Source organism: Lolium perenne, chromosome 6 (genome assembly GCF_019359855.2).
Source record: "Lolium perenne isolate Kyuss_39 chromosome 6, Kyuss_2.0, whole genome shotgun sequence".
Classification (NCBI taxonomy): Eukaryota; Viridiplantae; Streptophyta; class Magnoliopsida; order Poales; family Poaceae; genus Lolium; species Lolium perenne.
Genome location: NC_067249.2, coordinates 151,550,333 through 151,577,545, shown reverse-complemented (window position 1 = coordinate 151,577,545; position 27,213 = coordinate 151,550,333). Strand labels below are relative to the sequence as shown.

At 49.1% G+C, this 27,213-nt stretch overlaps 1 protein-coding gene and 2 long non-coding RNA genes across 6 annotated transcripts; all 3 read right to left on the bottom strand.

Annotated features, from left to right (window-relative positions):
• Nucleotides 1-948: 948 nt before the first annotated feature.
• LOC127307198 (uncharacterized) lies at nucleotides 949-4,125 on the bottom strand. 4 transcript variants are annotated; one of them, XR_007855256.2, is made up of 5 exons: nucleotides 3,738-4,123; nucleotides 3,546-3,618; nucleotides 3,001-3,058; nucleotides 2,332-2,489; nucleotides 949-1,215 (listed from the first exon to the last, which is right to left on the bottom strand). It is a non-coding gene; the product is annotated as an uncharacterized lncRNA (long non-coding RNA). The 4 variants fall into 4 exon arrangements; XR_007855254.2 differs by having other exon boundaries at nucleotides 3,782-4,122; XR_007855255.2 differs by having other exon boundaries at nucleotides 3,001-3,618; nucleotides 3,738-4,125.
• Nucleotides 4,126-6,293: 2,168 nt separating this feature from the next.
• On the bottom strand, nucleotides 6,294-8,307 carry LOC139832811 (uncharacterized). Its single transcript, XR_011747336.1, has 2 exons — nucleotides 7,523-8,307; nucleotides 6,294-7,308 (listed from the first exon to the last, which is right to left on the bottom strand). It is a non-coding gene; the product is annotated as an uncharacterized lncRNA (long non-coding RNA).
• Nucleotides 8,308-11,415: 3,108 nt separating this feature from the next.
• On the bottom strand, nucleotides 11,416-11,844 carry LOC127310300 (ethylene-responsive transcription factor 1-like). Its single transcript, XM_051340982.1, has one exon. It carries the CDS (start codon nucleotides 11,842-11,844, stop codon nucleotides 11,416-11,418), a length of 429 nt encoding a protein of 142 aa, XP_051196942.1.
• Nucleotides 11,845-27,213: the final 15,369 nt, after the last annotated feature.

The following is a 27,213-nucleotide window of genomic DNA, read 5'->3' as shown; positions in this document are numbered from 1 at the left end:
AGTGCTTTCGCTTCATATAGTTGATTAATCTTCATTGTTTTGATAAGTATTGTGTGGGTGAACCTATGCTAATGCATCGCCCTTCCTAGGACTAATACATACTTGTGATTATACCCCTTGCAAGCATCCGCAAATACAAGAAAGTAATTAAGATAAACCTAACCATAGCCCTAAACTCTGAGATCCTGCTATCCCTCCTGCATCGATATACCAACGGGGGTTCAGGTTGCTGTCACTCCGGCAACCCCGCAATTAGCAAACGAATACAAGATGTATTCCCCTAGGCCCATAAAGGTGAAGTATCATGTAGTCGACGTTCAAATGACACCACTAGAAGAATAACACCACAACTTAAATATCAAACCATTGAATATTACTCAACATACACTACAAGAAATTTTTTGACTTGCGACCCTCCATTTTTGTCACTGAATCGTCACTATATTTAATATATGACGTTTTTAAAAATAGATCGTCAAAAACGGAGCGTCAAGAATCAACCAACATGACCTTCTGCTTGGAATCGTCATGGTCATCTACGACAATATTGCATCGTCATAACATCTATGACGATCTAGTATCGTCACCAGCAATCTGGCCATGCCACATCAGATCCTACGTGGCAAAATTGTGACGAAATTAGATCGTCGTAATCAAAAATCAGCCCAGTCCATTTCACTAGTCTAGATGGGCCGAGTCCATTAATACCAGCCTTTTTCTAGGCCTTCCTTTTATTGGTCCATTTGTCTTCTGGGCTTTGGCCTTTTTAGAATCCGTGCATCTCTTGGGCCTCAGCCTTTTAACAAACTTTTTGGTCCATCTTTTTTCGGCCTTAGCGTATTTATAGGCTTTTTCATTTCGGGCCTTGGCATTTTTACTTGTCAGACTGCATTACCTCTTAGGTTTCAGTTTCCCGCGATTTTGCAATAATTAAACAACAAATAATCATAACCAAATAAGACATGAAATTATTTTCACAACAATTATTAAGTCAATTACAATATTCCAGCTATCAAACACTGCCAGCTAAATCTACCACAAAATGAACCCACGTAAGAACAATATGAGTCAAAGAAAGAATGATAAACAATGCAACAACTTCCAGATAGCCGGACCTGCAAGTCCATTCTTGCTGCTGAGTCATCAGGACCTCTCCCAACCTATAGGGCCCTTTCTGCTGCATTATCTAGACCTCTCGTAGGCGAATGTAGATATCTGTCAATATCATCACAAGCAAGGTTGTAAGTGTGACTGTCAATGGTTGCTACTGTACTGTGCATTTGAGTTTAGTTGTACGTGGCTCGGTGGCCCATAAATAATGCACAGTTAAATGCACTACAGAAATATATACTTCCTAACATGCATAGAATAATAATGCCTGCTATCAGGTCAAAGAACGAGAACCAACAGCCATCAATGAGCACACTCTAGGCCACCACAAAAAATAAACAAGCATCATACATGACGACTGAACACAATCTGTAGGTGAAATAAACCTAAGATTTTATAGAATATTAACTTAAATAGCATGTGAATACAAGTTACACCTGTAATGTGATCTATAAAGCAAATCAAATATAAGGAGAACTAACTATTGTTGAACTAACTGTTCCCCTAAAAATAACGTTGCTAATATGCAAAGATATTCGCCTTTGCAAAAACCCAGTGATAAATAGAATACATGCAGCTAAGTTGTACATCAAACTACACTCGTATCATAATATAGAAGTAACTGTGAGCCGTTTTTAGTTTTTTATCCATTGCATGTGTGAAAAACTGTAGAAGCTAATGGAAAGAATAATAGCATCAAGCGAATGACAATGATATTCAAAAAGCTGTATAGGTACCTACTATCTATCTATGAAGAAGAAGAGTGGAAGTACCTACATTTGAGTTACAGCACATAGACTTAGGGAATGAAATACAATACATAATATTAAGTAATCTTTAGATAGTATCTGCAAATCACATGCTACAATTGTTGTACAAGGAAGCCTTGTGGGAGCATATAATCCCAGGTCTAGGATGTACAAGTTCATTAACATTTCTACATGCGCATCCATACAAAAGAACTCTCCAAGTATTTGCAGACGAGAAAAACTGTTGTACTTGGCCACAGCAAGATGCAAAGTGTGGTACTGGACAGGAGTAAGAACTGGTCAAAAAATAAGGAGAAGAGTGAAAGAACAAAACAACTGAGTTGAAGCAGCCAGTGGGGCTGTTTCTAGAATCAGTAGACCGATCAACTGGCAGTTCGGGAATTTGTTCTCACAGCATCAAATTCTACAAATATCACAGGCATGTTGATATCAGACAAAACAAAGCCGTTACCTTCTTCCCTCCACCAACGCCACGACAACCTGCCGATTGCTCACTGTGTGCACCGCTTACTCTGGCATCAGAGTCCCAGCGGCTGGCTACCTACCACCACCTGGCCATGTGGTGCAGCAGGAGTGGCACCGGCTCTTCCTTCTCTCCTTGTACTGCTCCTGGAATTCCAAAAAAATGGAACAATGTGAGACAAGCAAGCATGGCAGAAAGATATCATCATAGTTCTTCTAGTATTGCATCGTCGAAATAATAGCATGTTCATTTTAAGCAAACACATTACAGAACAAACTGGACTATTGTTCCAAAATATCAGACTTCAAATTTGGCTTTTATATAGAAACAATATAGAAACTGGAACAAAGAAAATAAGCAACAATACAAAGCAGAAAAGCCTCATTTGCTAAAGAAATATTTGTGTTTGCCCACTGTTATTAACTTCCAAAGTACTAATAGTAACCAGCTCAGACAAAGTTCTCATATTGATTGAACATATTATGTTTTTCAATCTATTGAAGTCATCACTGGAATTCAAGTAAAACCACTCTAGAACAAATCAGAATGTCATTATCTAGAATGTAAATTTATTCAATCATTAGAAAGGAACCAATCAAGTTCATTTGATAAAAGCCAAAATGTAAGGTGCAGAGACGGAGACAAATATATGCATACTCTAGCGCCATCAACATCCGGCAAGACGGGCAGGATGTCAGAGTGCGAGCCGCCGCTGCTGTGGAAAGTATAAGAGAAAAAAAAAGAGTAATAAACATGTAAGATACTTCAACTGTAAAGGTGACATGCCATCTATACAGGACCTACAAAGCAATAGCTAAATCAGAAAATACCAGAGGAAATATGAATGAAAGCACGAATGCTAAAGCATGGAGAAAATGAACTAATGTAGAAGCAAATTAATAACATGAACAATGGCATATACAAACCCCTGCATGCCATAGTTATACAATTAAGCTATATGTACAGTGGCACAACTTCCCACACACAGTTCTTGTACATGTTTGCAAACATGTGTAAATGTTACAATTTACAGTCAGTAGCTAGCAATTTACAGTTTACATTGTAAATTATCTCCTAAGCCGGTCAACAGGAGCATCTATCAAGAATCACATAGAGAAACGCCACATTAAAAATCTAGAATTAGCTACAGCAAAGAGAGAGGCGTGAAGGGGAGATGGGGGATGGAGAGAACGAGAGAATACATCCTCATTTGAGATATTGGCTTAGCTCCCGTGGCTGCACTCCCTGCTTCGTGAACACCCACAACAAATAGCCCTGCATGATTTAAAAAACTATAAGACTGAAATGTGATGAGAGATCCAGAAATTGAGGCAAATAATCAACACGGTAGAAACCCCAGATCCAGCACCTGGTGGTACCACGAATGCACGTACCCCAAATTGCAATCACTGACGCGAGACGAGAGCAAACGACGCACCTCGGGCAGTGGCGCACACGCTGCCGGTGCGCTCGCTCCGGAAGATCCCCGCGGCGGCCGTCCTGCCCGCCTCTCGAGCCCTGCGAGATCCGCCTCCCGCGACCACACGCCACAGCAGATCCTGCGGCCCTCCGGCATCTCCACACCTTAACGGGGCGACAGGTGAGTGTCGTCAAGGATCGAAGGAGACGGGGCGGAGGAGTCTTGGGTGTCGATGTTCTTCTACCCGGCGACGGGGCGATAGTGGAGAGAAGGGCGGCGGCACAATATGGAGGTGGGGAATTAGGGTTAGGTCCCGCTCACACCTCACAGTATACGTATATCCCGCCGTGGGGTACGAAATATTTTGACCCCGCGCGCATATATCCCGCGGTGGCACCATATTTTCCCTTCCGTTGGTAAGAAGAGATACCTATCTGGGAGGTTCTCACAAGCACCCGAAAACCCTAGCTCCTGAGCCGCTCCCGCGAGCGGCCTGGGAGCTCTCGGCGGCGCAGCTCCTCTCGCCCCCAGCGCTCCTCCCCTCCCCCTCGCCGCCGCCCGAGGGCGTCGCCGGCGAGCTGCGGCGCCGGCGCCGGCGGCCTCTCTCCCTCGCGCGGTGCGGCGGCGCGGCAGCGGCGTGGCGACGCGAGGGCGCAGCGCGGCGTAGGCGCGGCGGCGCGGCCGTTCCCGGTGGCGTGGCGGCTTCGCGGTGGTCCTTGGGCGTGCTCGTGGCGGCCAGCGGTTCCTCCGCGCGTGGGGCGGCGGCGGGCGGCGCGTCCTCGAGGCAACTTGGCCGAGGCGGGGATTGCGGGGCCCGATGCGGGCCGGGCTTGGCCGAGACGACGCCGCGACGAGCCGGCGGCGCGGAGGTTCCCCGTGGCGGCGGTTGGCATGGCGGCTCCGCATCCGGCCGTCTCGTGCGGGCCGGTACAGGGCCCCGGCCCAATCGAGCCCCCGTCCGTTGCTCCAGAGTTGGAGGGCACCCGACGCCCATGGGGGCCGTAGGTTGTCGCTCCGGTCGTGGATCTTGCCCCCGCCGAGGTGGTGGCGCAGTGGTCGTGGTCGAGTTCCCCGCGTCGGCGTGTAGCGCTCTCGCAGCCGCTGCTCTCTGCTCGCCGTTCTCTGGCCGGGACGCTGGGGCGGCGGCCCTGGAAGGTGGGAGTCATGTTGGTCGGCGGGCGAGCCAATGACTCTGGTGCTGGCCGAGACCATGGCCGTGAGGGCGGCGTGGTAGTCGGCGAGTTGAATGCTGTGGGGTGTAGATGGCGGTGATTTTGCCAAAGGGAAACCTTTGCCTTCGGGCCACGGTGGCGGCGTCCGCGGACGGCGTTCCCTTGCTGAAGGCGCCGTGAGGCCAATCTCCGTCCCTCTTCTTCCTCCGGGTGAAAACCCAAGATCCTCGGATCGGGCGGTGGCGGCACTCCGGTGTCGTACTCTTCTTGAAGACACCGTCTGGGAGCCCACAGCACGAGGCTCTCCGAAGGTTGTGACGGGGGTGATTCTTCGGCGATCTTCGGCAAGGCTTTCTCCGTGCCCTTCCCTTGTCGAGCTCCCTTGGTGCTGCTTCTCGGTTTGTGAGCAACGCGTCTTGGTCCCCGGTGGTGGTCGGCTTCCGGTGGCGTTCCTGCGACGGAGGAGTGTTGTTGAGGCGCGCGTGAAAATGGCTCGCTCTCGGGTGAGCTCCGGCCCGACACTGTAGACTCCAGCCCTTCTCCGAGTCTTGTAGGCGCTTTGGCTGAGCTTGTTGGTCGCGCTTCCGGTCGTAGCTTCTTTGGTAGTTTGTGTGGGTGTGTGGTGTCGTTCTGTAAGCTGGGTTCAGCACTTTGTATCGTTCTCGCCGTTCGGGGCTTTGTTAATTCAAAGTCGGGCACTTGAGTGCCTTTTATCTAAAAGTGTGACTGCGTCTGGGACCCTTCCTCTTAGGCCCACGGTTCATGTCACAGAATATGATCAGAATAGTATTACTATGATTTTTTGCTAATGAAAATATATGAATAGATTTATTTTAGTGACTGATTTCCTTATTTTATTTGACGAAATAATACAATAACACATGTTGATGCTGGATCCCGTATTTTTTTTTGCGATATTGAGATGGCAAACATATGGATACAACACATATGTGGAACAACTGAGGTGGCACACGCATGGACACGACACGTATGCGAAACAGTTGAAGTGGCCCCAAATAAAAATAACGACGATCTTAATGGGTCGCAAGCGCCTAGAAACAACGTCATAGACCGCGTGGCTCCGACTATAACGATTTCATCCTAGAAAATAATGACATTTTTTACCTAAATCGTCGTAATTTTCTAGGGTTTTGACCCCTACAAACATGTAGCGACAATTTAGTGCGAAATCGTCATAGAATCATGACGATCTTTCCTAGGGTCACTAAGAGAAGGTCACAAGTCAACACATTTGTTGTAGTGATAGTTCACTACTAACATTTAGACTTCACCCATGTCCTCAAGAACTTAAACGAACTACTCACGAGACATCATATGGAACATGATCAGAGGTGATATGATGATGAATAACAATCTGAACATAAACCTTGGCTCAATGGTTTCACTCAATAGCATCAATAACAAGGAGTAATCAACACCGGCAGAGTTTCCCCTATAAAATAATCAAGATTCAACCCTAGATGTTACAGCGGTGACAAGGTACGGTGCAGCGGTGGAGATGGCGGTGTCGATGGTGGAGATGATGGTGATGATGATCCCAATGAAGTCCAGCTCGATGACGATCACGATGGCGTCGATTTCCCCCTCCGGGAGGGAATTTCTCCGGTGGATTTCTGCCCGCCAGAGAGCTCTTTTCTTTCTGGTGTTTTCCACCCCGCAGAGGCGGCTGTGTCTCCTCGCGATTATTCCCAGCACCTTAGGTTTTCGGGTAGATGAAGTACGCGAAAGAGAGGCGACCGAGGGAGGCTGTGGGCTCCCTCCCCACAAGGCGGCGCGGCCAGGATGGAGCCCGCGCCAGCCTATGGGGGGGCCATGGCGGCCCTCCTCGGCTCCTCCTTTTGCTGGCTCATTCTTCTGGAAAAATAAGATCTTCGGTGTAATTTCCGTCAATTGTTGATCTCCAGAAATATTTCATTCTGACGGTGCTTTTTCCAGCAGAATCCTGACTCCGGTGAATGATTCTCCAATAATCATGAAACATGCAAAATAGGTGAAATAACATAAGTATCATCTCTAAATATGAAATATATCAATGAATAACAGTAAATTATGATATAAAATAGTGATGCAAAATGGACGTATCACTGACCTACAATATTATCAGAAGGAGTTTATTGTTGTGCTAGTAATGTAACACATAGAGCCAACATGCAAAACAAAAATCTTACCAATCTAAGATCCTCCTCTTTTGTCCATGTCAAGCGTTTTTCAGTCCTTGCACAACCGTCACCGTTAATGTTATTGCCAACATTTATCGGCTGGGATGAAGTCTCATTTCCCATACCTTGTGTGTGGCTTGATGTGTTCGAAAGGAAACTGAGGAAACCACCAGGTGGGTGAGAATTCAATCCCCTGCTCAAGCAATTTTTTTGTCCTTAGCAGCCATAGAGATAATCTAAAGAAAAAACAAGGACGTCCAACGTGCTACAGGTTTGAAGTGTTAAACAGTGCTACTGTAGTTACCAGCACTAACAGTATCTACTTCCTATTCTTCTAGCATTAGGTGACAGATCGTACTAGATGAAATCTCAGCATTATCTCAAGGAAAAACGAGGAGAATATATACCATGCTTGCAGATCGGAGACGTCAATGCGTGCAGGAGGTGCCCAGCAAGGTCCTTCAGCTGAAGAATTTGCTACGCTCGGTTGCTGCGGCCCGGCCAGCCAGCATGCTGCAGGGGAGGCTGCCACAGACTGCGGTGGTTGTGGGGGGACCCAAGCGGCCTGTCCATGTGGTGAAGGGAAGGCCGACGTGGAGACGGGATGAGGCGGCATCGACAGGAGCTGAGGCACCGGCGGGAGGACGAGTTGAGGCGCCGGCGGCGGAACGAGATGAGAAGCAGACGGATCACGAGGCACCGGCGCACGCGTCCTTTTGGACTGCTGGCCCATCTCCTTGATTCGGTGCTGGCGTCAGTTTGAGGATTTGGCGGCGGCGATTTGGGGACGATTTGGAACGACTGTTCTAGGGTTCGAGGATGGCGATTTGGAGGCCTAAGATTTGGCGCGCAAGCAAGCAATTTGGAGCGAGGGAAGGAGAATTTGGCGCGCGCTGGTGAAGGGAGAACCGCGGGAGGGGGGGAAGGCCCACGGGATTGGAAGCGCCGGCGCAAGCGCTCGCATCGGGCTGCAAGCGGGCGACTGTTCTTCGTATTTTGTGATATAGCCGGGCGACACACGGAGCGCCCGCTCCATTCTCTCTCCTCCCTTCTCTCATCTCCAACTAGGATTTTAATGACGTGGAAGACCTTATAGCCAGCTGACTGAACACTATTGTACATGCTCTTACGCTGCTAGCACGGTAAACTGTACTCTCTCCCTCACAGTTTATTAGGCATGCGCGTACACCTAGATCGCAAATTTGATCAAGTTAGCATTAGTTATATGTTAGTATAAAAATTATATCATTAGAAAGTTTAGATGTTCTATTTTCTAATGATATAATTTTTGCATTATAATTTAAATTATATAGGTTAAATTGGCTAACTAGAGATACGAGGACGACTAGTAAATATCTCATACATTTGATGACTTGACCCTTAATAGTGACATGCACATCTAGGAAACACATGAAGAAAAATTGGCAGAGATGCCAGAACATACTTAACCATTTGTAACATGCCACCATAGTTCAGACAATCTGAGATGCCACAAAGACGTTTTTGAACCCTTTGAACCATGGGTAGAAAATACTCAAGAGAAGGTTTAGTTACACCAAGAGGCAGACCAAGATAGGTAAAAGGCAAGGACCCTTCCTTACAACTAATAGTGGCAACAAAGTGATTCAATCTTTCAGTTGACATGTTGATGGGAATCATATTTGATTTGTAGTACTTTACTTTTAACCCAGTAGACTCAGCAAATAAACCAAGCAAGGCTTTCAGATACAGAAGTTGCATTGCATTTGCTTTCATAATCACCAATGTATCATCTGCATACGGGATAACTGAGAAATCTGCACAAGGGGGACGAGGAATTGGCCTGGTGATTAACCCCCATGACATAGCCTTGTTGAGAATAGATTGTAGAAAATCAACATCAAGGACAAAATTTAGTGGAGATAGAGGATCTCCCTGTCTAACACCTTTCCTGCAGTAAAAATTTCTTCCCTGGCACACCCTTTAATAATAAGTCTGAAGTTTAAGTACTCAAAATCAAAGAAATCCATTTTATCCAAAGTTCTACCGATTAGAATAAGAAACTGAGAATCATCAGAGACACCTATAACTAGTGTAATTTCGAAGAATCTCCAGCTCGATGGTATCAAAATAGTAAACTTTGGAACTACGATCGAGAATATTAGGTCAGGGCGCCGCAGTTGGTGAAGCTGGTATCGCGATCGGTCAATCAAGTTGGCCGTGTCATCTTTCCAGTTCCATGTGAGCACTGACCTTAATTGCTGTGCACGTATTCTAGAAGAACATACACCAATACATCTCGTATGTTTCTAAATACCGTATTTGTTATGGACTTATCAAAATACAGATATATCTACATGTTAATGCATCTATATTTAGTTAAAGTTACGATACTTATTTTAAATCATAAAATAGGCATGTGTTAAGCTGATAGTATATAGGGAGCTGAAGCTGTTGCTGCGACCAAACCCAATGATAAAATGTCAAGAGAATGCCCTGGCTTGAATGCAATCAGCCGATCACAGAGGGGAGGCGGGGATGGAATAAGGGGGAGAAGCTATCACGTTCCGTCTAACTGCTTATTCCAGTACGTCAAGAGCGTGCAAGGCGGAGTCACCCACGTTGGAGCCCGGGCCGTACGTCCGTCCACGTTCGCCGTACCGCATCCGGCCTCCACCGCCACAGGATTCCAGCCTCGTGTCCCCGCTCGCAGACAATTCCGACGAAGAATACGCGGGCGGTGACAGCTGTCCGAGCAAAGGACGGAGACAGGCGGCCGAGAGTGACCAGTCGCTTGCTTGCTAGCGGCCGATCGAGATGCAGACGAGTCGTGGAAGGAAAATGCTCTCCTTCCCCCGGGATCCGTTGTTGCCTACCTCCGCATCGAGCGTCTTCCGATCGGGGCGATCGCGCGGATAAAAGCTAGCCACGTCGACCTTTCCCTTCACCTTATCTCTTCATGTACAGCTGTCCCGCACACCATGTGCACAGCTCATCTCCTCCCACCTCAATCGCTCCCAATCGAGAGGATAAGACCACAATTTCGTCCCCACACCACGCCGCAGATACTCTCTGCCACGAACTGAGATCCGGTGCCCTGACAGAGGCAGGGCACAGCGTGCCCTGAGACCTCACATCCATCATCTATTTCCCATCCAACACTCAGGAACAACTTAACGTTTCAGGACACAGTACTACTCGCACGGACACAGCGATTCAGTTAACTGCCGCTCAGATTTTTAGCTAAAGAGCAGCAGCATCTTGCATCTTGTATGCGCCGTAAACAAAAGCAGATGAAATTAGTAGCAATTAACATCCGAAATCTGCAGCAATAATCTGCTCTTACATAATATAATATAATATAATATAATATAATATGTGAAGTACATATAATAGAGCATCTCCAAGAGAGGTGCGAAACGGCGCCCCATCGTGTTTCAACCGCTTTTTGCCACGCGCACCCTCCCGCGCGCCTCCGGTGGATGCGCCAAACCCGCGCGAAAGAAATTTTTTACCGCGCGCGCTATCGCGGCATCCCGAGCGGCAAACTTGCCGCGTCGCTTCGCGCGCGCTATAAAGCGCCGCGTGCACGCGCACTCAACCGCCACGGAACGTTCCGCCGCCGCCGCCTCGCCGCCGCTTCCCCGTGCCACGCGTCGCCGCCGCTCTCCTTCTCGCCGCCGCTCCGCTCGTTCATCGCGGGATGCTGCTGCGTCGCGCGCCGCGGATCGTCGGGCTTCCGCGGCGTCCGAGCGCGTCTGAATGGGACGTTCTACGCGGAGATTCGCGCCGGCGGCTTCCACGTCACCCTCGGCACCTTCAACACGCCGGAGCTGGCGGCGCGCGCCTACGAGGCGGCCGCGTGGCGATTCCGGCGGTCGCGGCGCGACCTCAACTTCCAGGACGTCGAGTCGCTGGAGGAGGCGGAGTTTTTGGTGCCCGCGCCGCGCCTCGTCAGCAAGGACTGTCGCCGCCACCGCCAGGTGCAGTGCCGCATCGCCATCGCCGAGCGCGACGGGGAGATGATGCGCCAGTGGAGGGAGCAGTTCCCCGGCAACGTCGACAACATGGAGGCATTCTTCGGGGACCTCAGGGCGCAGCGTAGGTCCGCTAGGCGCCGCCGTCGCGCCATCGCCGAGTTCGAGCTCGACAACCCGAACACGACCTAGGGCGAGAACGACCCTCGCTGGGACGACATGTGGACTGAGAAAACCTTCTCCGACGACGACGAGTAAACTGTGTTATTATCTATGTATTTTCAATGTTTTTTAATCTTCTACTTGAACTAGTTTAAATCAAAATATGTTTCTAGCGCTGCAAATTAGCGCTTCCGCTGCGGGCGTTTTTTCAACGGATCACCCGCGCTGCGAAATAGCGCGTCCGATGGAAGGGATTTCGGCGCAACGCGCGCTAAGTATTTGCAGCGCGCGCGAAATTGGTTTTGCAACACCAGATTATTGCGCCTCTGTTGCAGATGTTTGAAGGAAGTCCTTGCTGACGAGGCGCGGCGCGGCGCGGGCACCAAAAACTCCGCCTCCTCCAGCGACTCGATGTCCTGGAAGTTGAGGTCGCGCCGCGACCGCCGGAATCGCCACGTGGCCGCCTCGTAGGCGTGCGCCGCTAGCTCCGGCGTGTTGAAGGTGCCGAGGGTGACGTGGAAGCCGCCGGCGCGAATCTCCGCGTAGAACGTCCCATTCAGACGCGCTCGGACGCCGCGGAAGCCCGACGATCCGCGGCGGCGCGACGGCATCCTGGCGATGAACGAGCAGAGGCGGCGGCGAGGAAGGAGAGCGGCGGCGACGCGTGGCACGGGGAAGCGGCGGGGCGAGGCGAAGCGGCGGAACGTTCCGTGGCGGTTGGGTGCGCGTGCACGCGGCGCTTTATAGCGCGCGCGAAGCGACGCGGCAAGTTTGCCGCTCGGGATGCCGCGATAGCGCGCGCGGTAAAAAAATTCTTTCGCGCGCGGGTTTGGCGCATCCACCGAAGGCGCGCGGGAGGGTGCGCGCGGCAAAAATCGGTTGAAACATGATGGTGCGCCGTTTCGCACCTCTGTTGGAGATGCTCTAATATATGTACTTCACATATTATATTATATTATGTAAGAGCAGATTACTACCGCAGATTTCGGATGTTAATTGCTACTAATTTCATCTGCTTTTGTTTACGGCGCATACAAGAAGCAAGATGCTGTTTAGCTGGACTGATCTGTTGTTTAGCTAAAAATCTGAGCGGCAGTTAACTGAATCGCTGTGTCCGTGCGAGTAGTACTGTGTCCTGGAACGTTAAGTTGTTCGTGAGCGTTGGATGGGAAATAGATGATGGATGTGAGGCCTCAGGGCACGCTGTGCCCTGCCTCTGTCAGGGCACCGGATCCCAGTCCCTCTGCCACCATAGCTTGAGCTCGTCTGTGCTAGGCGCCTCTCCCTGCCTCATCGCCCTGCTGCCGGCCTGGAGCTCGCCGTGCCGCTGGCCTCGAGCACGTCCGGCGAGACCTCTCTGTCTCCTACCTCCGGCGAGAACCGGTGCTTCCAGGCGGCGTCTTGATACGTCTCCGACGTATCGATAATTTCTTATGTTCCATGCCACATTATTGATGATATCTACATGTTTTATGCATACTTTATGTCATATTTATGCATTTTCTGGAACTAACCTATTAACAAGATGCCGAAGTGCCGATTCTTTGTTTTCTGCTGTTTTTGGTTTCGTAAATCCTAGTAAAGAAATATTCTCGGAATCGACGAAATCAACGCCTGTGTTCCTATTTTGCCCGGAAGCATCCAGAACACACGAGAACCGCCAGAGAGGGGGCACAGGGCCACCAAACCCTAGGCCGGCGCGGCCAAGGGGGGGCCCGCGCCCCCCTATAGTGTGGGCCCCCCAGAAGTCCACCGACCTTGCCCTTCCGCCTATTTAAAGCCTCCGTCGCGAAAACCCTGATACGTTCGACGAAACCCACAGAAACCTTCCAGAGCCGCCACCATCACGAAGCCAAGATCTGGGGGACAGGAGTCTCTGTTCCGGCACGCCGCCGGGACGGGGAAGTGCCCCCGGAAGGCTTCTCCATCGACACCGCTGCCATCTCCACCGCCATCTTCATCACCGCTGCTGCTCCCATGAGGAGGGAGTAGTTCTCCATCGAGGCTCGGGGCTGTACCGGTAGCTATGTGCTGTAGGATAACGTAGCATAGAAAACAAAAATTTCCTACCGCGAACACGCAATCCAAGCCAAGATGCAATCTAGAAGACGGTAGCAACGAGGGGGTATCGAGTCTCACCCTTGAAGAGATTCCAAAGCCTACAAGAGGAGGCTCTTGTTGCTGCGGTAGACGATCACTTGCCGCTTGCAAAAGCGCGTAGAAGATCTTGATCACGATCGGTTCCGGCGCCACGAACGGGCAGCACCTCCGTACTCGGTCACACGTTCGGTTGTTGATGAAGACGACGTCCACCTCCCGTTCCAGCGGGCAGCGGAAGTAGTAGCTCCTCTTGAACCGACAGCACGACCGCGTGGTGTCGGTGGCGGTGGAGAAGTCCGGCGGAGCTTCGCTAAGCTACGCGGGAGATATGGAGGAGAGGGGGGCGGCTAGGGTTTGGGAGGGGGTGGCCGGCCACTTCAAAGGGGGCGGCCAGCTTGTGGTCTTGGGGTGGCCGGCCCCCTCCCTTGGCCCCTCATTATATAGGTGGATCCCCAAGTGTTGGTGTCCAAGTCTTCGAATAAGACCCGAACCAAAAACCTTCCATAAGAGGGGGAAACCTAGCCCAACTAGGACTCCCACCAAAGGTGGGGTTTCCACCTCCCATGTGGGGGGGTGGCCGGCCCCCTAAGGGGGAGTCCACTTGGGACTCCTCCCCCACTAGGGTTGGCCGGCCATGGAGGTGGAGTCCCATGTGGACTCCACCTTCCTTGGTGGTTTCTTCCGGACTTTTCTAGAACCTTCTAGAACCTTCCATAGAACCTTCCGCGACATTTTAATTCACATAAAATGACATCCTATATATGAATCTTATTCTCCGGACCATTCCGGAACTCCTCGTGATGTCCGGGATCTCATCCGGGACTCCGAACAAATATTCGAACTCCATTCCATATTCAAGTACTACCATTTCAACATCCAACTTTAAGTGTGTCACCCTACGGTTCGTGAACTATGCGGACATGGTTGAGTACTCACTCCAACCAATAACCAATAGCGGGATCTGGAGATCCATAATGGCTCCCACATATTCAACGATGACTTTAGTGATCGAATGAACCATTCACATATAATACCAATTCCCTTTGTCTCGCGATATTTTACTTGTCCGAGGTTTGATCTTCGGTATCACTCTATACCTTGTTCAACCTCGTCTCCCCGACAAGTACTCTTTACTCGTACCGTGGTATGTGGTCTCTTATGAACTCATTCATATGCTTGCAAGACATTAGACGACATTCCACCGAGAGGGCCCAGAGTATATCTATCCGTCATCGGGATGGACAAATCCCACTGTTGATCCATATGCCTCAACTCATACTTTCCGGATACTTAATCCCACCTTTATAGCCACCCATTTACGCAGTGGTGTTTGGTGTAATCAAAGTACCTTTCCGGTATAAGTGATTTACATGATCTCATGGTCTTAAGGACTAGGTAACTATGTATCGAAAGCTTATAGCAAATAACTTAATGACGAGATCTTATGCTACGCTTAATTGGGTGTGTCCATTATATCATTCATTCAATGACATAACCTTGTTATTAATAACATCCAATGTTCATGATTATGAAACTAATCATCCATTAATCAACAAGCTAGTTTAAGAGGCATACTAGGGACTTCTTGTTTGTCTACATATCACACATGTACTAATGTTTCGGTTAATACAATTCTAGCATGATATATAAACATTTATCATAAACATAAAGATATAAATAATAACCACTTTATTATTGCCTCTAGGGCATATCTCCTTCAGTCTCCCACTTGCACTAGAGTCAATAATCTAGATTACATTGTAATATACCTAACACCCATGGCATTCTGGTGTTGGTCATGCTTTGCCCTAGGGAGAGCTTTAGTCAACGGATCTGCTACATTCAGATCAGTGTGTACTTTGCAAATCTTTACTTCTCCATCTTCGATGTACTCGCGAATCGAGTGGTAACGCAGCTTGATATGCTTCAGCCTCTTGTGTGACCTTGGCTCTTGTGCATTGGCGATGGCACCCATGTTATCACAGTAAATGATTAATGGGTCCAATGCACTAGGAACCACACCGAGCTCTACAATGAACCTCTTCATCCATACCGCTTCTGATGAAGCCTCGAAGCCGCTATGTACTCGATTCTGTTGAAGACTTCGCCACCGTGCAATCGCTTCGAGCTTGCCCAGCCATCGCACACCATTCAATATAAACACGTACCTGCATTGTGACTTAGAGTCATCGGGATCGTGTTCCAACTTGCATCGGTGTAACCGTTTACAACGAGCTCTTGGTCACCTCCATAACAAAGAAACATATCCTTAGTTCTTTTCAAGTACTTCAGGGATATTCTTGACCGCTGTCCGATGTTCCATTCCCGGATCACTTTGATATCTGCTAGTCAAACTAACAAAGATGTGCTATATCCGGTCTAGTACATAGCATGGCATACATGATAGATCCCATCGCCGAGGCATAGGGGATATTACTCATCCTTTCTCTTTCTTCTGCCGTAGCCGGTCCTTGAGTCTTACTCAATACCTTGCCTGGTAACATAGGTAAGAACCCTTTCTTACTTTCGTCCATTCTAAACTTCTTTAGAATCTTGTCCAGATATGTACTCTGTGATAGCCCTATTAGGCGTCTTGATCTATCTCTATAAATCTTGATGCCTAATATATACGATGCTTCACCAAGGTCTTTCATTGAAAAACTATTATTCAAATAACCTTTAACACTGCTTAATAGTTCTATATCATTCCCGATCAATAATATGTCATCTACATATAATATCAGGAATGCTACAGAGCTCCCACTCACTTTCTTGTAAATACAGGTCTCTCCATGACACTGTATAAACCCGAAGTCTTTGATCACTTTATCAAAGCGTCGGTTCCAACTTCTTGATGCTTGCTTCAGTCCATAGATTGAACGCTGAAGTTTGCATACTTTGTCAGCATTTTTAGGATCAACAAAACCTTTGGGTTGTACCATATACAACTCTTCCTCAATGTCTCCATTAAGGAACGCAGTTTTGACATCCATCTGCCAAATCTCATAATCGAAAAATGCAGCTATTGCTACCAAAATCCTCACAGATTTTAGCTTCGCTACAGGTGAGAAAGTCTCATCGTAGTCAACTCCTTGAATTTGTCGGAAACCCTTTGCGACAAGTCGAGCTTTATAGACAGTAATATTACCATCAGCATCTGTTTTTCTCTTGAAGATCCATTTATTCTCGACAGCCTTTCGGCTATCAGGTAAGTCTATCAAAGTCCATACTTTGTTATCATACATGGATCCCATTTCGGATTTCATGGCTTCTTGCCATTTGTTGGAATCTGAGCTCATCATCGCTTCTTCATACGTCGCAGGGTCCTCATCATTGTTATCCACAATCATGACATTTAGACAAGGATCATACCAATCAGGAGTGGCACGTTCCCTTGTCGATCTGCGAGGTTCAGTAGTTTCCTCGTTCGAAGTTTCATGATCATTATCATTAGCTTCCTCTGTTGTTGGTGTAGGCGGTACAGGTACAACTTCCGATCGCGCTACTCTGATCAACGAGTATAGATTCATCAATCTCATCGAGTTCTACTTTTCTTCCAGTCACTTCTTTAGTGAGAAATTCTTTCTCAAGAAAGGTTCCGTTCTTAGCAACAAAGATTTTGCCTTCGGATCTGTGATAGAAAGTATACCCTATAGTTTCCTTAGGGTATCCTATGAAGACGCATTTCTCCGCTTTGGGTTCTAGCTTGTCCGATTGTAACTTCTTTACATAGGCTTCGCAACCCCAAACTTTCAGGAACGACAGCTTAGGTTTCTTATTAAACCATAATTCATACGGTGTCGTTTCTACGGATTTTGATGGTGGTCTATTTAAAGTGAATGCGGCTGTCTCTAATGCATAACTCCAAAATGATAACGGCAAATCAGTAAGAGACATCATACTACGAACCATATCTAAGAGAGTTCGATTACGACGTTCGGACACACCGTTTCGTTGAGGTGTTCCCGGCGGTGTCAATTGTGAAAGTATTCCGCATTTCTTTAAATGCATGCCAAACTCATAACTCAGATATTCACCTCCACGATCTGATCGTAGAAATTTGATCTTCTTGTTACGTTGATTTTCTACTTCACTTTGAAATTCCTTAAACTTCTCGAAAGTTTCGGATTTATGTTTCATGAAATAGATATACCCATATCTACTCAGATCATCTGTGAAGGTTAGAACATAACAATAACCACCGCGCGATGCTACGCTCATTGGTCCACATACATCGGTATGTATGATTTCCAATAAGTCAGTAGCTCGCTCCATCATACCAGAAAATGGAGTCTTTGTCATTTTTCCCATTAGACATGCTTCGCATCTATCAAGTGACTCAAAGTCAAGTGATTCAAGTAATCCATCAGTATGGAGTTTCTTCATGCGTTTCACTCCAATATGACCAAGACGACAGTGCCACATATAAGTAGAATTATCATTCAATTTAATTCGCTTAGCATTAATGTTATGTATATGCGTATCACTACTATCGAGATCTAACAGAAATAAGCCATTCTTTTGTGGTGCTCGACCATAAAAGATATTATTCATAAAAATGGAACAACCATTATTCTCAGACTTGAATGAATAACCGTCTTGCATTAAACAAGATCCAGATATAATGTTCATGCTCAACGCGGGTACAAAATAACAATTATTTAGGCTTAAAACTAATCCCGAAGGTAGATGTAGAGGAAGTGTGCCGACAGCGATCACATCGACTTTGGATCCATTTCCAACGCGCATCGTCACTTCATCTTTCAGTAGTCTTCGTTTATTCTTTAGTTCCTGTTTCGAGTTACAGATATGAGCAACCGAACCAGTATCAAATACCCAGGTACTAGAACGAGAACCAGTGAGATAAACATCTATAACATGTATATCAGATATACCTTCTTTCTTCTTCTTGACAAGGCCGCTCTTCAGATCAACTAGATACTTGGAGCAATTACGCTTCCAGTGTCCCTTCTCCTTGCAGTAATAGCACTCAGCATCAGGCTTAGGGCCGTTCTTAGGTTTCATAGGAGGTGTGGCAGCTTTCTTGCCACCCTTCTTGAATTTTCCCTTAGACTTGCCCTGTTTCTTGAAACTGGTGGTCTTGTTGACCATCAACACTTGGTGCTCTTTCTTGATCTCAATCTCAGCAGCTTTTAGCATGCCAAAGAGTTTAGGTAACTCCTTGTTCATGTTCTGCATATTGTAGTTCATCAAAAAGTTCTTGTAACTTGGTGGCAGTGATTGAAGGACACGATTAATCCCCAGTCTATTAGGAATCACTATTGCCAAGTCACTGAGTTTCTTCGCATGCCCGGTCATGGCGAGTGTCGTTGCCTAATCGACGGTACCTCGAAGGAGAGATCCTCACGAGGGGGAGAAGAAGTAGGGGCCATAGGGCGGAGTGCACACGGGACGGTGGTTCGCGAGTTACCCAGCTTCGGAACACCTGCACGATGACAGGGCCTACTGCTGCTTGTCTGGAATTATCTGGGCGCTTTCGCGTTGTTACAATGAGTTGTGGTTGTGCCTCTAGGGCTCCCGGGATCCGGCTTATAAAGGCGCACGGATCTAGGGTTTACATGGAGAGTCCTAGCCGGATTACAGATAGCCTAGCTACGGTACAATATCTTGCCGTGCACGTCACGGATCCGCCTCCCATATATGTCGTACTGGATCCGGGTTCCTCATGGGCCTCCGTGGATCCGGGTTACTCCTAATGTCGGTACGGATCCGGCTTACTGATCCTGGGCCGGACTTCTTCCTTCATGATCAACAGCAACTGGGCCGCCCGATGGGCCACATGCCTCATCACCGTCCGTGGGCCATCCGGGCTTGCCGGATCTAGGCACTGTCGATGGTACACCCATGAAGTATACCCACAACAGTAGCCCCCAGAGTTCTCCGAGTTTCGCCTGCAGTTTCCGCCATGCTTGCACCTTTAATTTCCGGCAACGGTGGTAACGCGGAGAAACTTGAAGAGCTCCAACTTCGCATTTTCTTCTTTTTCCAAAATGCTCCCACCCCGCGGGACTTCATCCATCGACGTTCCAAAGAACATTTCCGGGTTACTCCCTGCTCGCGAATGAGAGTCAACTTATCTTCACGCAATCACCCGGAATCTTAAAAGACTCAACGGTTCCGCCAATTCTGGCGGAATTTTCGCGCGATTGATGCGGTAACTTATCTCTAGCCATTTTTACCGTTAGGGTTTTGGACACGTGTCACACATCCAACGGTGCGACGCTTGCGTTCCGACCACAGGATGCGGAACACGAATCTTATCCCTTCGGCCTATAAATATCCGCCGTCGAGACCTTTACCCCCATTCACCCCCCTATTCACCTCTCTGCCGAGCGCCATCGACAAGAGGATCCGGGTCCTCATCAAAATCCCACGTGAACTCCATGTTCACGTATGCAACAAAGACATCCACACGAATGGATCCGGAACCGTGGTACGTCGTCTGGACTTTGGTCTATTGTGTTTCTTCAAACTTTTTTGTCTAAGTATTTAACTTTGCATTAGCTCGAGGCGCTTGAGGAAAATGAGCTCGGAACTCTCCTCCGAGTCCCATCCACCGGTAACGCGGATCCGGACGCCGCATCGGAGGCGGAAGCTCCTGAAGCCCCACGTCCTGCGAAGAGGAAGAAGCCAGCCCCTTCCAGCCCCTATGCGAAACGCCCCCGCGAAGCACTCAGCATTGCGGCTACCCGGAAAGCGGAGGCGGAAAAGAAGCGCCTCTCGCTGATTAATACCAGCAACAAGGGGCAGCCTGCCATCCAGCATTTCTTCAAGCCTTCCGGGTAAGCGTCTACTTCCGAGACCCAAGTTCTGGTTTCACGCTCGCTCTTATACTTTTATGTTTTTCCTGAAGCTCCGGAAGTCAGCCTCCCAAGGCCCCAAGGGTCCCCAAGAAGAAGGCCAGGCCATCTCCGGCTTCTTTTCCCATTACTCCTGAGGTTGAAGTTCCGCCCAAGGCTTCATCCGCCTCCAAGCCGGATCCAAAGGATATCATCAACATTGATGACCTTCCTGAAGATCCCGCTCATCATGGCGACTCCGCCCAGGGGACCTCCTCGCCCGTTCCTCCGCCAGATCAGCCAAGCTCCGCTTTCGCGGGGCCTACTGGAGAAGAACAGGAGCAAAAGGCTAAGCTCCTCCAAGTTACCAACGCAACCCGAGTCAACCTCCAACCAACTCCGTCCCTCCAAAAGCTTACCCTTGCGCAACGTCACGCGGAAGTTTCCGCCATGCTAAACAAGGTATGGGGAAAACCGGACGATGAAGTGCGTGAACTCGCCGACCTGGAGGACAGCCTGAAGGAGTTTTTCGCCAAGCACAAGGAAGTGCGGCAGGTAATACTAGCCCCCAAGCATTGGGTGATATAGTTCCGTGTAACATGTATTAACCGATGCTTTCCCAAAATGTACTTTTAGTCGGAAATTTGAAATCTTCGCCAGCCCCCCAGATTTTAATATCCGACTAACTCTCTGCTGCTTCTCAGACCACGCGGAAACTGCACGAAGATCTGCGCGTGCACGTGCTGGAGCAAATCACGGAGATCGAGGGGCTGCGCCAGAACGCGGAAAGTAGCCAAAAGGCTATCCAGCTGCTTGAGACTCGCCTTCAAGGTACGAGATCCGGGTCTTCACATTTTGTGCTGACATAGTTGTTCACGGTGCATAATATGTGCAACTCTGCTTTCAGAAGAAACTGCCAAGCACTCCTCGCTTGATGAACTATCCGCCAAGGTCAAGGTGCTTGAGGCGGAGAACGAATCCCTCAAAACCTTCATCCAAGAATCCTCTAGTAAGGAGACTGAAGTGAGGAAAGAGCTCTCCGAGAAGCATGCCCGCGACCAGGCGGAGCTGATTGACAAACTGGAGAAAAGCCAGGGCCGCGTGCTCTCCGTGATATCCAAGAACAGAGTTCTGGAGGAGGAGGCGGAGGCCATTGACAAACTTATCTTCCGTAAGCATTTTTCCGCGTCGTTGCTCCGACCATCTTGTATGTTTTCTCTCTAACGGAACTGAACCTCCTTCCTCCACAGCAAGCCTTGGCTTTGAGTGGTCCAAAGAGTCAAACCTTAAGAGGACGGAAGCATACGATGAAGCGCGGATTTCAATTGACGCGCTATTTGAAGCTTGTCGCGGAATCGCCACGGCTCTATCTCTGAAGAAGGCCAAAACCACAGTCATCGATACGATGACCAAACTTATGCGACAGGTGCCGGATTTCATCAAGGACTGGCAGAAGTCTTCAACACGCGGAGCCGCCTCCCTAGTCTTGGCCACCTGTAAGGCTCACTTCCCCTCGCTCAACCTGGCGGATGTTGCACGCGGAGCCCCCAAGGATTCCGACATGGGTGCCCTCCTCGCGGAAACCGAAGGCTATGAACAGCTATTTGTCAGGCGAGTGGATCACTCGTTCTGGTATAACAAGCACGATCTGCCCGAAGGATTTTCCGATGCAGAGGAAGAAGCAGGTGAGCCAGAGTATTATGGGGAAGGATCCGGATCAAGCGGCGAGCATTCCGGAGAAAACTCTGGTGACGACTCTGAGGCCGGATCTGGTGACAGCGACGACGGCTCCACCTACCAGCAATCTGAAGAGGAGGACTCCGAGTAGAGTTCCTGTTTTAAACAATGAAACAAATTGCATCATTTTGGCCCCGGAGTGGGTTTGTAATAAGACTAAATTCTTAAGTAGCTAGGAACGAAACGATTATGCATGGGGCGGAAACACTTATCCTGCTATCCGTTAATATTATGTGCATGTTTCGTTTTATGTCGGAAAGCAAGTGCTGACTTCGTTGTTTTCCGGCTTGCCCGCTTGACCTTCCGCGAGCCGGAAGACCTTAGCCGGAAACGCTCGCCAGCGGCGACGAAGCCCAATGGCAATCCGTCAATAACTGCGGAAACAAGCCCCCAGGCATAGGTGCCGGAAATCGCTACTAGGAATCCGCGAGTTCGCAACAGACAACAACTTAATCAGAAAACTTAAGCTTACGTCCTAAAGGACGATTTTTGAAAATCACAACTTTTATACACGCCTAGGCGGAAAAATCCAGCTCTGCGGTTTTAGTCGGAAAACATACACGATCTAAAAATGAACAAGTAAAGGAGGTAAAAGACTCAAAGAGTGAACCATAAGCTTTATTTCATTGATCATGTATAACTATTACAGAGTTTGTAACTCGGAAAAAATATGCTAAGTGTAGAAAGGACGTAGCTGTGCGATATTCCAAGGGCAATCTGTTTCATCGTAGATGTCATCCGGATCCTCACGCTTGCGTTTCCGGTGCCAGTTAGCAGGTCTATCCCTCAGCTCGCGGAAATCAACAAGGTAGTACGACCCGTTATGAAGCACTTTGCTAACGACGAAGGGTCCTTCCCATGGAGATTGCAGCTTATGGTCTTTCACCTGTCGAAGGCGGAGGACCAGGTCTCCTGCCATGAAGGAGCGTTTCCGAACTCAACGACTGTGATAGCGTCGGAGCTTCTGCTGGTAGATGGCGGAGCGCTGATCAGCTAAGTTCCGAGCTTCCTCGATCAGGTCCACAGATAGCTGTCTGGCCTCATCAGCTGTTTCTTCGTTGTAGGCGGAAACTCGCGGTGAATCGTGGATGATGTCGGAGGGAAGCACGGCTTCGGATCCGTATACCAGGAAAAATGGGGTAAACCCTGTTGATCTGTTAGGGGTAGTTCGTAAACTCCACAGAACAGCTTCCAACTCATCAGCCCAAGCTCCAGCTGCTCGTCGCAATGACCTTCAAGGCGTGGTTTAATTCCTGATAATATTAGGCCGTTAGCCCTTTCAACCTGACCATTGGATTGTGGGTGGGCCACAGATGCAAGGTCCAGCCGTATCCCCATCGTTTCACAATAATCCCTCAACTCTCCTTGAGCGAAGTTTGTGCCATTATCTGTGATTATGCTGTGTGGGATGCCGAATCTCATCACGAGGCTGCAGACGAATTTTAGTGCCGTAGCACCATCGGCTTTTCTCACTGGCTTAGCCTCGATCCATTTGCTGAACTTGTCAACAGCGACCAGGAGGTATTCAAAACCGCCAGGAGATGATCTTTTTAACTTACCAACCATATCGAGCCCCTGCACCGCAAATGGCCAGGTGATAGGTATGGTCTTCAGCTCTTGGGCTGGAGCGTTTGGTTGAGTAGCGTAGTACTGACAACCTCGGCAGGTCTTGACTATTTTATCAGCATCTTCTTTAGCTGTAAGCCAATAGAACCCTAACCGAAAAGCTTTTGCCACGAGTGATCTGGGAGCGGCATGATGCCCGCAATCCCCTGCGTGGATCTCTCTGAGGATTTCAATGCCATCTTGATTGGAGACGCATTTGAGAAATACCCCTGCTGCACTTCGTTTGTAGAGCTGTCCATCAACTAGTGTGTAGGTTCTTGCTCGTCTGACGATCTGTCTTGCGAGGACCTCGTCCTTAGGCAACTTCTGATCGATGAGGTAGTCCAGGAAAGGCTGTGTCCAAGCCGGAATGATAGCCATCACTTCCCTAGCCGGAGACACTGCCACCTCTGGATTTTCCGGGTTAGCGCCCTTAACTGAGGGTATCCGGAGATGCTCCAGGAAAATGCCAGGCGGAATTTGCTTCCTGCCGGATCTGAGCTTGGATAGCATGTCTGCCGCTGTGTTATCGTCTCTCCTGACGTACTTGACTTCGTATCCGAGGAAGCACTTGGCGATCTCATCAACTTCGTCTCTGTAGGCCGCCATGACGGAGTTTCTGGCGTTCCAGGTTCCGGCTACTTGTTGTGCCACCAGGTCGGAATCTCCACAGCATATGATGTGCTTGATCCCAATTTCCTTTGCGATGCGCAGACCGTGTAGTAGAGCCTCATATTCCGCCATGTTGTTTGTAGCTTCGAAGTGGATCTGCAGAACGTACTGCAGTTCTTCTCCGGTAGGGGACTTCAGGGTGACTCCGGCTCCTGAGCCTTGATGCTGCTTGGATCCATCGAAGTGCATAACCCATGTTTCTGGTTTCGGCTCCAGACTTGCATCCGGAGCTTCTGTCCAATCTGCAACGAAATCTGCCAGAACCTGGGATTTTACCGCAGTCCTTGGCTTGTAAGCGATGTCAAAGGCGGATAATTTGATGCCCCATTTAGCCGTGCGTCCTGTTGCGTCAGCGTTGTTGAGAATTGTTGATAGCGGAGCCTTGCTCACAACTGTTACTGGGTGCTCTTGGAAGTAGTGTCTCAGCTTCCGGCTGCCTAGGAACACTCCATAGGCTAGCTTCTGAAAGTGAGGGTATCTTTGCTTTGACTCCGTCAGCACCTCGCTTATGTAGTAGACAGGTCTTTGGACGTCATATTCATGACCTTCTTCCTTTCGCTCCACCACGATGACGAGGCTGATGACTTTGTTGGTAGCTGCCAGATAAAGGAGCATTGGCTCTGACTCTGCTGGGGCTGCCAAGATAGGTGGGGAGGTAAGTATTTCCTTCAACCCTCGAAGAGCTGCGTCAGCTGCGTCGTCCCAGACAAATTTGTCTGTTTTCTTCAGCAGCTTGTACAGAGGTAGCGCCTTCTCGCCAAGATGACTAACAAACCTACTGATTGCTGCGACGCAACCAGTTAGTCGTTGCACATCTTTGAGACAAGTTGGCCGTTTGATACACAGGATTGCCTTGATCTTTTCCGGGTTAACCTCAATGCCTCTGTGAGAGACTATGAAGCCAAGGAGTTTTCCGGCTGGCACGCCAAAGACGCACTTCAGCGGATTCAATATCATCTTGTACCTGCGGAGGTTGTCGAAGGTTTCTGTGAGGTCGCTGATCAAGTCGGATCCTTTCCGGGTCATGACCGCGATATCGTCGACGTAGGCTTGCACATTCCGGCCAATTTGGTCCTTCAGGCACCGCTGCATCGTACGTTGGTAGGTGGCACCTGCGTTTTTCAAACCAAAAGGCATAGTAACATAGCAGTAAGTACCAAACGGGGTAATGAATGAAGTCGCCTTTTGGTCGGATTCCTTCATCCGGATCTGATGATACCCGGAATACGCATCAAGAAAACACAGAAGTTCTGCCCCCGCCGTCGAATCAATGACTTGGTCAATGCGCGGCAAGGGGAACGGATCCTTCGGGCAATGTTTGTTCAAGCCAGAGTAATCGATGCACATTCTTAGTATTTCAGTGTTCTTTTTGGGTACAAGGACGGGATTCGCGACCCAATCGGTGTGGATAACTTCTATTACAAAACCTGCTTCTAGTAACTTTGCTAGTTCCATTCCTATGGCGCGGCGCTTCTTATCTCCAAAGCGTCGCATAGCTTGCTTCACTGGTTTAGCCCCCGGATTTATGTTGAGGTAGTGCTCGGCGAGTTCCCTAGGTACTCCGGACATGTCAGAAGGTTGCCATGCGAAGATATCCATGTTAGCGCGGAGGAACTCGACGAGCGCGCTTTCCTATTTGGGGTCCATGTTGGCTCCGACTGAAACCTGCTTGGAAGAGTCGCCTGGGATGAGGTCGTGCTTCTTGGTTTCTATCGCGGCCTTGAAGGAGGTTTTCTGCTCGGAGATCTGCTTCTTGGTGGTCTGCATCTCAGTCGGATCCACCGCGGCTCTGTAGCCTTTTAGCTCTTCTCCGGATATTACAGACTCTGCGAAGGCGGCTTCGCCTAACTCGCACTCATGAGCCTTTTTGTAGTCTCCGGATATGGTAATCATACCTTTAGGACCCGAAATCTTGAGCTTGTTGTAGATGTAGCACGCTCTAGCGTGGAACTTGTGGTAGGTGGGCCTGCCGAAGATGACGTGGTAGGAGCTCTTGAAGGGCACAACTTCAAACGTGATCTTCTCTTCGCGGAAATTATGAACATCGCCAAAGGCCACGGGAAGTGTGATGCTGCCGAGGGAATTCGCCTTCTTACCCGGAACCACGCCATGAAACTCAGTGGTACTGTGTTTAAGCTGTTCCTTGGTGAGGTTCATCCTCTCTAGAGTCTCCAGGTACATGATGTTCAGGCTGGCTCCGCCATCCATGAGGCACTTGGAGAAGTCATACCCGTCTATGCGGGGACTTACAACCAAGGCGTAGCATTCTTTTGGCACAATTGCGGGGTGATCCTTCCTATCAAATGTGCACGGGATTTCCGACCACCTGACGTACTGCGGCACAGCCGGCACTATAGCGTTCAGGATCCGGGTAGCTGACTTGGAGGCGCGTACTGTTGGTGTCCCGAGGAAAGTGTGGTAAGCCCCCACGCTCTTTTTGTCGAATGGATTGGATTTTCCTGCGGATCCTGCCTTGGGATCCGGCGAGTTATCATCCTCATCCATCGCCTCGGAACTATCATCCTCTTTGTCCTTGTTCTTTCCCTTGCCACCTTTGCCACGTGGGCGGTGCTTCCGGGCGCGCTTGTATCCTGCCTCCGGGTCGTTCTTTAGATCATTGACCCAGTTGCAGTTGCGGTTGGTGTGAGTGGACTTCCCTGTAGCCGGATCCAGGTGGGCCAGGCAGGGCATGTCTCTGTACTCCTCGTAGGTTTGCGGAGCGCGGGATCCGCCAGCAGTGACCTCGGAGGTATGCTGCTGACCCCTGCCGGCTCCGCCTCCGCGTCCGCGTCCTCTTCCGCCTCCTGGACCTCCGCGTTGAAACGCCATGGCGACCATCTCGGATCCGCCATTCTTCTGGTCATCAGGGTTCTTGCGCTTATGGCTGCTGCTGCTACCGTTATCACGGTTCTTCTTTTGTTGATGCAGGGGGATTGCTGTAGCTGCGAGATCACCGCCTGCGTCGTCATCGGCGGCAGTGTGATCGCTGGCGATGGTGATCATGTCATCCAACATCAGTTTGTTTGCATTGACCAAGCAAGTTAGCTTGTGTCGTAGCAGTCCTCC